Source organism: Rhynchophorus ferrugineus, unplaced genomic scaffold (genome assembly GCF_030347505.1).
Source record: "Rhynchophorus ferrugineus isolate W39M unplaced genomic scaffold, kcgeb_rfMv2 rfM1, whole genome shotgun sequence".
Classification (NCBI taxonomy): Eukaryota; Metazoa; Arthropoda; class Insecta; order Coleoptera; family Curculionidae; genus Rhynchophorus; species Rhynchophorus ferrugineus.
Window position 1 is genome coordinate 17,593,526 of NW_027472580.1, and position 12,633 is coordinate 17,606,158.

The 12,633-nt window shown below is 35.5% G+C and overlaps 2 protein-coding genes across 3 annotated transcripts in view; one reads left to right on the forward strand and one right to left on the reverse strand.

The window, feature by feature from the left end:
• Positions 1-12,633, reverse strand: part of swi2 (Protein singed wings 2) — a 91,102-nt gene that overhangs the window by 59,399 nt on the left and 19,070 nt on the right. Inside the window, exons 1-2 of one of the 2 annotated variants that reach the window (XM_076403007.1) lie at positions 10,781-10,997; positions 10,659-10,707 (exon numbers count right to left, since the gene is read on the reverse strand). The exons of the other annotated variant lie outside the window; for it this stretch is intronic. Of the exons in view, the coding sequence (XP_076259122.1) occupies positions 10,659-10,707; positions 10,781-10,850 (119 nt within the window). The 5' untranslated portion in view covers positions 10,851-10,997. Of the gene's footprint in view, positions 1-10,658; positions 10,708-10,780; positions 10,998-12,633 lie in introns of those variants that run through there. 2 annotated transcript variants of the gene reach the window in all.
• LOC143195651 (uncharacterized) lies at positions 1,951-4,878 on the forward strand. Its single transcript, XM_076402991.1, has 2 exons — positions 1,951-2,245; positions 2,838-4,878. The coding sequence occupies exons 1-2, from the start codon at positions 2,231-2,233 to the stop codon at positions 4,623-4,625; spliced, it is 1,803 nt and encodes a 600-aa protein (XP_076259106.1). The 5' UTR covers positions 1,951-2,230; the 3' UTR covers positions 4,626-4,878.

The following is a 12,633-nucleotide window of genomic DNA, read 5'->3' on the forward strand; positions in this document are numbered from 1 at the left end:
ATCAGAAATAGTTATTAAATATTTGATTTGAAAGATTGAGCTGAGTTTTCGTCCAAGAAATCTTGTGGTGCATTGTCTTCGAACTTTTCTGTCGAAACCGCTATTTGTCACTGGCATAGTCGTTAAAACCAAAATCGACAATTGGTGTATGAAGTAGCAGTATTACCATATGTATATAAAAGTATTCTATGGATTTCGGCAACACATTTTTGCAAACCAAACAACAAAAGTAAATAATGTGCGATTACACAATTTAGATCATTCCCTAATTAGCGTTATTAATTAGATAACTTAGAATATTTTATTTAAAAACATGCCAAAACCATAAAATGTAATAGTCCAGTAAGGTTGTTTAACAGTTGTTTGCTTTTGCATTTTCACCAGCAGATATCGCTAATCAAAATACATGGAAACACCTAATGAAAAAACATATTTCTTTCATTTAGTTGAAAATAAACGGATCTTCAGGAAAACATGCCATGAAAAAAAGATTCTAATAGCGTTCCACTAAATTATAACTTATATAGAATAGTGTATTGGCTTCCAGTATTCTTTTTTCATTGAATACAAAAATTTAATATATTACATTAAATATATTGATTAGCATATCTGACACAAAATGAAAATTACAACAGATAGAAATGTTGTATCAAATGAAATGAATTAAAGCACTAATAAAGTGAAAAATCTATTTATTATAAACTGTTTACAACAAAAAATGTATTCCACAGTCTTTTTATCATCATTTATCAATGAAGCATTATCTGAACTGATCTGATATAACAAATAATTTATATAGGCCGCGCGGTTTTTCATTAAGATAAAAATAAAATTGAATGCATATTAATCAAATATCTTCTCTCGGAAAACAATAAAGAATGAACAAAGGGAGAACTAACAAACAAACAACCAATTTAAGCTGATAACCACCGTAATATATCGATTATAATGAAATATAATATTAATTATCACAACTAAGGTATAGTATGATATGGCATTTATATTATTAATTACTGATTAAAATTACATATTAAAAACCCACATATCAGGAGTAGCATTTGTTTATTCTTGCATCAGATTATTACTGATAATGAAAGACTGTTAAACATATTTTGCGAAAATCATATATTTATTATAATACTATAAGCAACAAAAAATTTAATATTATATTAAATAAAGCCAGCTAATCAGTTCATAAAAACTATATATCTGGTTAGATCAAAACTTTATAATGAATTATAACATTCTGAAGCGGCATAGAAATAAAAATATAAAGGCTTATTAAACAAAATAAGTCTACATCATAGAATATCAAAATTTAATTAGTATATTCGTTTATTACTTTTTTCCAAATATCGGAATAGAAATTGGAGTTTAGGATAAAATCTATTTCAAACAAATAAAGTTATGTTGGTTTTCCAGTTTGTAGAAATTAACGTTGGCAATCGGTATTTGACCCGTTATTCAGTTCAGTCATTGATGCCAAATCACCATAACCAGTTACACGACCATAGCATGTTCACTAGTACAAGCATTTTTGAAAACGACGTTGGTGAAGCCACCACCGTCAACGAACCTGGACAATCTGTTTCATTCAATTTCAACATCGACCAGCTCTATTGAAACATGTTTAAAATAATTTCGTTTAATTCAAAACAAATATGGTGAGAAGAAAGCCGAAACAAGACGAACAAGATAGTATGTTTCATGTTCATTGGATAAAGAACCTATCACAAACTAAAATGATGGAGAAGATATGAACAAGAACAAACTATTGCATCGTAAAATTCCAGGAGCCCTTTTCAAGTGAAAACTTCATACCCAATAACATGAAAGTGACGTTCCACAAAAAGTATACTCAGAATAGCTAATCTAACAATTATATATGATATAAATTAACATATATTCATGACCTACACATATTAATAGTAGCAATCCGACTGATTCCCCATATTTCCACTTGACACCGCAATCCGGTCCAACTGTCGCTCTCCGTCATCTCATCTTATTTATTCAAATAATATTATTGGTCGATTACGTAAAATCCGAGGCGAATCTTCGATCGAAACCCGGTACGGTTGACTAAAGGTGAACGAATTCACATCGTGGATTTTTAGTGATTCTTGTGACTAGCACGGCCTTGACAATAGGATGTCCTTCTTCGGGTGGGGAACATATATAAGTTCATATTTGTTATCACCTAGCGCATAAGCCCGCGGTTGCTTTTAACATGAAGATTCTACTGGTAAGTACCATACAGTTATTTGTCTATTAGTTGCGAAAAACCGATAATTCAGACGATTGTTTAACAGTTTGTTTGTCTCGCCACCATTTTCCGTAATTTTGTGGTAATTCGAAATTTCTTGAGATTTCCAGTTCTACTACGGATCCGCTTAGACGATATCATTAATTTTCCTTTATTCATAAAATTTAATCTTTACTGACTCCCAACATTTTGTTGCAAAATATAAACTTCATAGGGTCAGATCCTCTAGGGTAATAGATATTAATACAGCCCTAACTATATTTATTTTCAATATTAATAAAATCATATAAAAATATTTATTAAAGTTTATAAAATAAAGCAATAATTAATAACTATGGATTAATAATAATGATGATTTAATTGCTCTTTCAAACTCGTTTCATTTTTTTGATATTACAGAGAACCAATTTTTTTTATTAACAAAACAACTACAAGCCTAAAATTCAAAAATCACGTTATCGTGTTTTAATCGGTATTGTTAATCAAAATAAAATGTTATCTTTAGAAGTCAATTTTTTAAAGCAAGGATATTGTAACTGCTTCTTTTCTAATTTATGATTATTTTTTCCAGATAAGCGTCTTTGTAGCCTTGGCCACTGCCGATGTGAGCCATCTGGTAAATTCAGGCTATTCAGCCGCACCCAGTCCGACATCTTCAAGTTTTGAAGCATCAGGGGCCTCCCTTCTAGGAAACTACGCCAATGCCGGTTCAAGTTTGCCCCAATATTCACCAAGTGGGTCCTCCTACCAGTTTACTTCCTACAACTCTCCGTCTGCAAGCTTAGGCAGCTTCGGCAGCTTAGGCAGTTCACTCGGTTCTCTTTCCGGCTTATCTGTAGGATCTGTAGGATCCATCCCAGAGTCGAGCGTATCTGTTAACTCCGTCGGAGCCTCTCCCCAGTTCGGTGGATCGTCTCTGGACTTGGGCGGATTATCTACTCCTGCTCCTGCCTTAGCCGTTCAAGGTTATCAAGGAGGAGTATTTTCCTCGGGATTGCCTTCGCGCATTGACCTTAGCACCTACCAGTCCGGTGCTCCAGCCTCTCTCAACTTGGGCTCTCTGTCGTACGCACCTGGAGCCAGTCAGTTCTCTTCGTTCGGTGATTTCAACGGAGGATCGCAACTTTTGAGCCAGTCATCCGGCGGAAGTTTGAGCGAATCCTTCGGTAATGCCGGATCCGGAGTCGACATCGCATCCTTAGTATCCGGATCCATCGGAGCCGGCGCAGCCACTCACACCTCCGGAAAAGTAACTTTCAACACCGTAGCTTCATCGGGAGTCCAAACAAACTCCAAGACCGAAGTTTCAAAGCACCTTTACTTCTTCTCCGGTCCGGAAGAAGAAGAAATCGTGACCAAGATCAATGTCCCTCAAGCGCCGGCCAGAGAAAACAACAAGATTATCTTCGTTAAGGCACCAAGCTACCGCAACAAGGCTATCATCAACGTACCAGCGCCACCACCAACCAAGGACAAGACTCAAGTATTCGTACTGGTTAAGAAACCCGAAGATGAGAGCATCGTCAACATCGAACAACCAGCTCCAACCGTACCCTCTAAACCCGACGTTTTCTTCATCAAATACAAGACTCAAGCCGAAGCTGAAGCGGCAGTTGCTGAAATCCAAAGCAAACAAGGGCAAGGCGCTGGTTCTGAATTAGCTGGTCAAGTATCTTCTGGACTGTCGGGTTCAGCCAATTTGGCTGGATTATCAGGCTCAGCTAACCTGGCTGGATTGAACCAAGGATTCAGTGGTTCCGCTGGCGGTCTATCAAGCAGCTTCGGTGGTTTAAGCCAAGGACCTGCCGTGGGACTTACCGTGTCATCAACTCCAGCAAGCATCGATTTCGGATCCGCAGGAGGTCTTGGATCCGGAAACTTCGGCGGATTCAGCCAGGGACCCGCCTTGGGAGTCAGCTACTCTTCAACCCCATCCTCCATTTCGTTGGATGGAGCTTCAGGTGGTTTTAGCTCCGGTTTATCCGGTAGCTTGGGAGAACTAAGCCAAGGACCAGCTGTAGCAGTAACTCCCGCTTCCATTAGCTTCAAAGGCGAAGGATTATCGTCCAACCTTGTTGGATTGGGAGCACTAGCCCAACCAACCGCAGCATCGTACAGAAGTGGTGAATATCCAGTAGGAGGTGCATCCTTTGCAGTCCAACCATCGATTTCTTATGAAATCAGCAACAATTTGGCTGGAGCTCAATCACCCCTGGTAGGTCTTCGATCAGGCTTCGAAGCCCGATCCGAAGTTGAGTCCGAACTATCATCCAGCAGTGGTTCTGTCAGCCAGGTAGATGAAGCCGAAAAGGACGCAAAGTCTCTTGTCACCACCACTGAATCAAACGAAACTGAATAAGACTCCCAAACTACTAAAGATTAAAGTAATATAAACTATTAGTACTACCAACAGAGAATACTAGTCGAAAATGAACTATACCATTTCAACTGCCATATATTTTTTTACTTTTCATTTAGATGCGTTGTGAATAGTATCATTTTTCTGTATATGTATTGTGTTAAAGAAACGGATAATTGTACTGTACAATTCCATCCGATGTGATATACGAATGTATATGTAAATAAGCAATAAATCTTTCTGTATTAGAGAATGATGAAGGTTTTTTTTTCGTGTTGCTGGAGAATTCTGACGTTATTTCTGTAACGACCGAAAAGGAATGACGTTCTGACATTTAAAATCATTAATATTCGTAAAAGAAGAAAAACAAATAGAATGTATAGTAACTATTAAAATGCATATAATAAAATTTAGCAACACTATAAAAATGTCATAATTATTTATCCCGTCAACGTAAATAGTTTAATATAGTTTTTAGTCAGTTTAATATTCACCTTCAACAATTGATTACTTTATTGGTCACAATCATCAACACAAATTGTATATGATTTTTGTTCAAAAGTTATTTATACTGATACATTTGATTCAAGCATTGAGGGAAAAAATTCATTATAGAAGTCAAATATACACAAGCAATTTTTCAATCTGAAAATATTTAGCTATATATTGTAAAATCACTTTGGACAGCTTTGGAAGCTGATCCTGTTGCCCTAAAGTCTATTAAATTTGTTCTGGCATTCTGTGATAATTCCAAATAGCTACTGCAAGCAGTTTGTTAATAACAATATTCCAGTATAACGTGTGTAGTCAGCCAGTGTAACATCTTATGGCAAATGTTTATCCCGACAATACATAGACGCCGATTACAATGGTTTAGACATACCTATCGAACGAATTTTGATAGCTTATGAACTTTTGCTTCAAGTATAAAGTATAAAGACAATTTCACATAAAATTGTAACTCAATACATTGATTAGCTTTGAATTTTTAAAAAATATCAAATAATCATAAGCAACACCGAAAGTTCTCATCATATAACATCTTCCTATATGGAATATTTCATTGAAATGACTATTCGTTTGTTTGAAAAGACAGTTGTACATATTTATAGGAATATCTAAGGACGATGTATACGATAAAATATTTAAAAATAAATTTAAATTAGAATAAAAACCCCAAAGATGACCTTTAAAACGACTCGGTATAAAGAACAAACCGCCAATTTATTTTGTAGAAACGTTGAAATTATACAACAGCAGCTTAATTAATATCAATAACCAAGGAGCGTTGTTGAAATGTTAATAAAACAAAAACCTGGGAATCCTTTTTAATAATTTTAACCACCTTTATATTAATTACAAATTGGTGTTTTATATTTATAGTATTATTGACTATATACATATTTTATTGATATTTAATTAACAATATGTTAATTTCAAAAGAAATACATAGTAATGCATCATTATTGCTATAACATTTTAAATGAAAATCATAATAAATCTAGAAGCAGAGGTGACTTCCATGAAAAAATTAACAAATCTAAGTTTTCGGTTCGTTTTTCGTGTGATATAACAGTATCAAAAAAAAACAGATCAATTGAAAAGTCATCGATCTACCATAGTAAAACACATTTTTTTACCAAAATTACTTTTTTTTATTCAACATAATTCCCTTCAAGGGTGGTACACTGATTAGAGCGACCCTCCTACTTTTCGATACCATTTTTGTAGTACGATTTGTCCTTTGCTTCAAAATAGGTCTCAGTTTCGTGATCACCTCTTCATTCGGCATTCTTTTCAGATCTGAGAACAGGAAATAGTTGCTGGCGGCCAGATCTGGAGAATACGGTAGATGAGGAAGCAATTCGAAGCACAATGCATGGATTTTTGCCATCATTTTAACTAACTTGTGACACAGTGCATTGTCTTGGTGAAGCAGCACTTTCTTTTTCTTCAAATGCGGCCATTCTTGGCGATTTCGTCCTTCAAACGGTCCAATAATGCTATGTAATATTCGTTGTTGATGGTCCTTCCTTTTTCAAGATAGTCAATGAAAATTAGTCCATGCGCATCATAAAATACAGCCATAAACTTGCCAGCCAACTGTTGCGTTTTCCCACGTTTTGGAGCGGGCTCATCGTGGGCAGTCCACTCGGATGACTGTCGATTGGAATTCGGAGTGAAATGATCGAGCCATGTTTTATCCATTGTCACATATCGAGGCAATAACTCGGCCTTATTACACTTGATCATTTTCAAACACTGCTCCGAATTATCAACTCGTCCTTGATTTTGGTTAAAAGTGAGCTCGCGCGGCACCCACTTTGCACAGAGCTTTCTCATATCCAAATATTTGTGAATGATATGATGTACACGTTCAGTCGACATCTTTAGAGTATCTGCTATTTCAGTCAGTTTCAACTTACGGTCATTCAAAATCATTTTGTGGATTTTTTTTATGTTTTCTTCGGTAACAACCTCTTTTGTCAAGTTTTTGCTTCAACTGTATTTTTTCCTTTCAAAAAGCAATATTTTATCAACACGCGAAATTCCTTTTTATCCAATTTTTTCACAATAACAAAAGTTGCTTCACTTAAAATACTATAATTCACAAACTAATGATCCGACAGCTGGCAAATTTAGACACGCATCTTTTGACCCTTAGGGCTAACTAGAAAACATATGGATTTAATTCTAGTAGCACCATCTATGTGTCAGGCCGGGGACTTTTTAATTGACCTGTTATCATAGTGGTAAATTCATTTGGGCATGGCTATACAAGCATTTTTGATAAAGATCATTCATGCAACGTCAAGAGTTGAAAAGATTTATGGCCAGAAAATTTAGAAATATAGAATAAGAACTTAAAGGTACACACCCATCACCATGTTTTGTGCGCCTGTGTGTTAAGGAAATTTGTTCAAATAAAAGTTCAAATAATATTAATTATTTTCCAAAGAATTCTGCTGTAGCATCAGAAACAATTTCTAAAACTAAATAATAATAATTCTAATAATAATAATAATACTAATTCAGTGATCGAACTATGTTAGATTGCTGCATATTATATTTACTCGTATTTTGATCACTGATGTCTTTGATCAATGATGATTTTCTTGTGGCTTGAATAAAGATTGTATTTTAGAAAGAAAGAAAAGAAAATTAATATTAACTATAAATTTTTAAAATATAACTATATATATATATATATATATATATATATATATATATATATATATATATAAATTAAATTAACAAAAACTCATTTCTAAACTAATACTATATAATTTTATAGTGTATTTTAGAAAATAAAAATAATATAATGATATTTAATACAATTTAGTGTTTATATAAATATACAGAGTAAAAGAAAGTAAAACCGAAATTGCTTTAAAATTACCGCCTAGCCCAAGCGATATATTAGTCGAGGCAAAACGCAAATCAAGGAAATTACTGTCGATAAACAAAATCATGGCTATATTGTTTTGTAATGTACGTGATTTCATGAATTTCGTAAAGTTCATAAATTATGACGCGAATTGCTTCAACATCCATCATGTTTGTTCGGCAAATATTATACGTACGGAGTACTAAAAGATACCTTAACTTAGTATGAAATTTAAAGTTTTTTTTAAGATATTTTAAAGTCTCCATTTTACCAACGAGGGTTTACCTGGACTGGATCTACAGTTTAACGTGGGCTCCGAACCACAGTCCTCAGCATTAAGCCTACCGACTGGTGAGTGACCAACTTAGAAATCATCCCAGAAGACATCCGGTCTCACCCAGCCTGGTTACTGGAGTGACTGAGATCATTTTCCTTTTCGGATTTTGCACTCTTGTCTAAGAACAATCACAAATGTTAAACAATCACAAGCGTAAATTTACTACCATGACCAGCAGGATTCGAAGCCGCGACTATCGCTACAGTAGGACCATCCTGTCGTCTTTTTCACTGCGCCAAACAAGCCAGTTTAAAGTATTTTAATTGTATATTTTAGGATTAGTAAAAATATGCGTATCTAAAAGACATTCAGAAGGCAACATCAATTAATGTTCTACTGTTAAGACCTAACCCCTATGTAACTACACCTACCTCTATAATGACCACCGTATCATAATGATCTCAAGATAAAATATAAATCTCAAATATAAATCATTCATAGAAACAATTTTTAACATTTTTAAAATCGACTAGCTACTGCCCTGCAAGTGTGTACCCCATAGATGTGAAATGGTGGCAATCGGATGAAGCCAGGTTCTTTGACTAGCTTTGTTGTACGAGAGCGTGTTGTCATGCTGCAAAATCAGTTTATCAATATCTTATAGCGTGTTGCGGACGTTTTTCGATCAATGCACACACTCCAAATTTCAACAGTTCATAATATACGACACCATCGACACTGCAATAATTCCACGACTGGATAACGTCACGTACCTAGTCACTTAGACCGGAGGTTCGGTTGGCATTCCCAAATCCAGAAAGCAATCCAAAAATGTTCGGGGATAACAAACCTGCTATTTTCTCTAATCTGCCCTTCTAGCAGACTTCCCATCTCCATCAAATGCTTATTTTACAAGATGTTAATTCGGTCCGTACTCCTCTACGGATCTAATGTCTACTTCAAGTTTGTTACACCCAACCAGGTCAAACGGCTTCAAGTTTTCCAAAATAAGCTCCTCAGGAGAATATTAAACGCTCCAGGGTTTGTCAGAAATAATCAAATTCATAGGGAAACACACCCCAGAAATCAAGCACTTCATATCTCAATCATTCCACAAACAACAACTCAGCTCAAGTTCTTCTGAAAACGCGCTTGTTCGCCAGCTGGTCGACATGCTGGGAGCTTAGCACCGCGTCACCGCCAAGCTCCCCCCTTTTCCAGACTGAAACGACCTCATCCGTCGCTCATAACTTTTGCCCCCATACAACAGTATCCAGTTGTGTGTTAACTCAGGTTCGCGAATCAATAGAATCGCCGGGCCCTCGTGCCCAATAACGGCTGCCCGATCAGCGGGGGCCATATCCCCAAATTTAATGCAGTAGCAGTAGCGATCCACAGGGGTCAACTGTGAGGCGGTTTTGGTTTAGTGTATTGGTAAGCCCAGAGGCAGTCCCACATAACCCGGTTCAACTTATCACTCCAGGGCAAGTCTTCGCGACCAGGTATGCGTCATGCATTCCACCGCCTGGCTTTTAGGCCAGAAAAAAAAAATATATATATATATACGACACCAACCAGACGCAACCACCGAGCCTGGTCTTGCGACCAAAGTGATTTGGCCTTGGAGACTATGTGCCGGCTTCGCCAGGTGATGACCATGTTTTTTGCTTGATATTTACGAAAAAAATCATCATTTTCGCATAATATCACCTTCAATTCCGCATCTTTCAATGTTTTCGATCGACCAGGTCGTTACTTGTTTTGAGCATTAAATTTACCATATTGAAATTGGCGAAACCACGTTTCACACGTTCTTACAGTTCGATCATGCTCAGTAATGCACGGTATATCTCATCCAGCAAACGATGACTTTCAGGGTATTTTTTCTTCTGTTGAAACCAAAAAAGTAAGGCACCGCAAATGCACATTTTCAGACACAAAACTCGACATCTTCAAAAATTTATAAATCTATACTAATGAAATGAAATATGTAGCAGAAACCGAAAAATAATGACCAACATACCAATACTAAACCCTCGAAAATAAACTCACTAGGTACTACCAAAATATAATAACAAAACATTTACTTAACTATGCGAAAATTCATTCGCAGAATAAAAACTATACGAAAATAATTTTTGTATAAACTTGTTTTGGTATCAGAGCAATAAAAAGCAACCGACAAACATAAATATTATTATTCACCTGTCACGCCGTATATGTTTTATGATACCAACCTAATAACAAAATAAAAACAACTAGCAATTTTAAATCGCTAATTACAACCAGAAACATCTAATTTTAGCATATTTAAAACGAAAACGCACTTAATACGATAATAATTAACGAATAAAAAAGGTATACTCACCCCAGTAAGACCACAAGAACCCTCGACATGTTTGCGACAACAATCCTTCCTGTTGTGTCGAAACAAAACAATTTCATAACTTAAGACTTATCACCACGGCAACCGTCTTTATTTACACGTACGTGATAACAACAGTATTATAATCCGTTGAGCAAATAGTACTGTTCTTGTCTCCAATTTGCAGTATTCCATGGTGGACTTGTTCAAGGCACTCTCGTCGGTTTTAAATCGTCACCTGCGTTAATTTGGCCCAGCCGTACAGTACCCAGCGCGTGACGTCACAGAAAGAAACTGCGAAGGTTGTGGTGCCCTGCGATTAGACCTCATGCTCGGTCATCGTAAGCTCTGCAAATTGATATATAAGATGTTTAAATAAATTTAGTTTAAAAATCGCCAATGGAAATGTTTATATAATATGTATACTATATTCAAAATAACAGTGACCTCAGAGTCAGAAGACGATATTTTTTTCTTCAGTTTATTCTATTTCAAAAGAGATTGAATGCTGCCTCGAAGAAGTTCGAACATCTAACTGAATCAGCATGCCAAAGTTATATGTCTGTAAAATTCTTCAAAATATTAATTATAATAACTACAGGTTATCAAGCGGCAAACGTTATTTTAACGCTTTGAGTGTGGTGATAAATTTCAAATCGCTGCTTATTATTACTCTGATTGAAAATGTCGAAGCCAGGCAGAACAGATTACGTCTCTCGTCAGTTACATCTAACAGGAACGAAGTAATGGAAGCCCCCTCTTGTCAGTAAAATTTAATAGAGAGTTAACAATTGTACTGTTAAATATTAAGTTAATGCAGTTTTTATTGAAAGTATTTTTAGCATATTGCAACTCCACTAAATATTACTATGGACAGGGGCACTGCAATATCTCAAAAAACGAAAAAATTACATTCACCGAAAAGAGACCGTCCGTATACTAAGGGGGTGACGAATCAAGATCAATTTGATGTTAGCTCTATCAGATATCAAATATATGAAATTTATAAGATCAGTGACAACGGTAGTTTTTTCAACATAAACATTATTTCAAAGGAACCTGTTAATCTGAAAAGTATGCATAGAAAGCTTAGAGATATGCAGTTCTTTGAAAAATGTAGAGCATCCTTTCATCCACTGTTAGGTAATCTAGGTTTGAAATGGTGTAAAGGTAGTCCACGAAGAGGTCGAATAGAACCTTTAGACATATATGCATATAATAAAATCAAGGAAGACTTATTATTTCTATATGTATATTTAGATGAGACATGAATATTTCAGAAGCGAACCAATATACCCAATGGTCACTGATGGCAAGATGATAATAAAAATAATGCGAAGACAATAAAAGTTAATAGAAAAAAATATTGATTATAATTACTACAGGTTATCAAGCGGCAAACGTTATTTTAACGCTTTGAGTGTGGTGGTAGATTTCAAATCGCTGCTTATTATTACTCTGATTGAAAATGTCGAAGCCAGACAGAACAGATTGCGTCTCTCGTCAGTTACATCTAACAGGAACGAAGTAATGGAAGCCCCCTCTTGTCAGTAAAATTTGATAGAGAGGTAAACAATTTTACTGTTAAATATTAAGTTAATGTAGTTTTTATTGAAAGTATTTTTAGCATATTGCAACTCCACTAAATATTAGTATGGACAGGGGCACTGAAATATCTCAAAAAACGAAAAAGTTGGATTCACCGAAAAGAGACCGTCCGTATACTAAGGGGGTGACGAGTCAAGATCAGTTTGATGTTAGCTCTATCAGAGATCAAATGTATCAAATTTATAAGATCAGTGACAACGGTAGTTTTTTCAACATAAACATTATTTCATAGGAAAGTGTTCATCTGAAAAATATCAATAGAAAGCTTAGAGATATGCAGTTCTTCGGGGAATGTAGAGCATTCTTTCGTCCACTGTTAGGTAATCTAGGCTTGAAATGGTGTAAAGGTAGTCCACGAAGAGGTCGAATG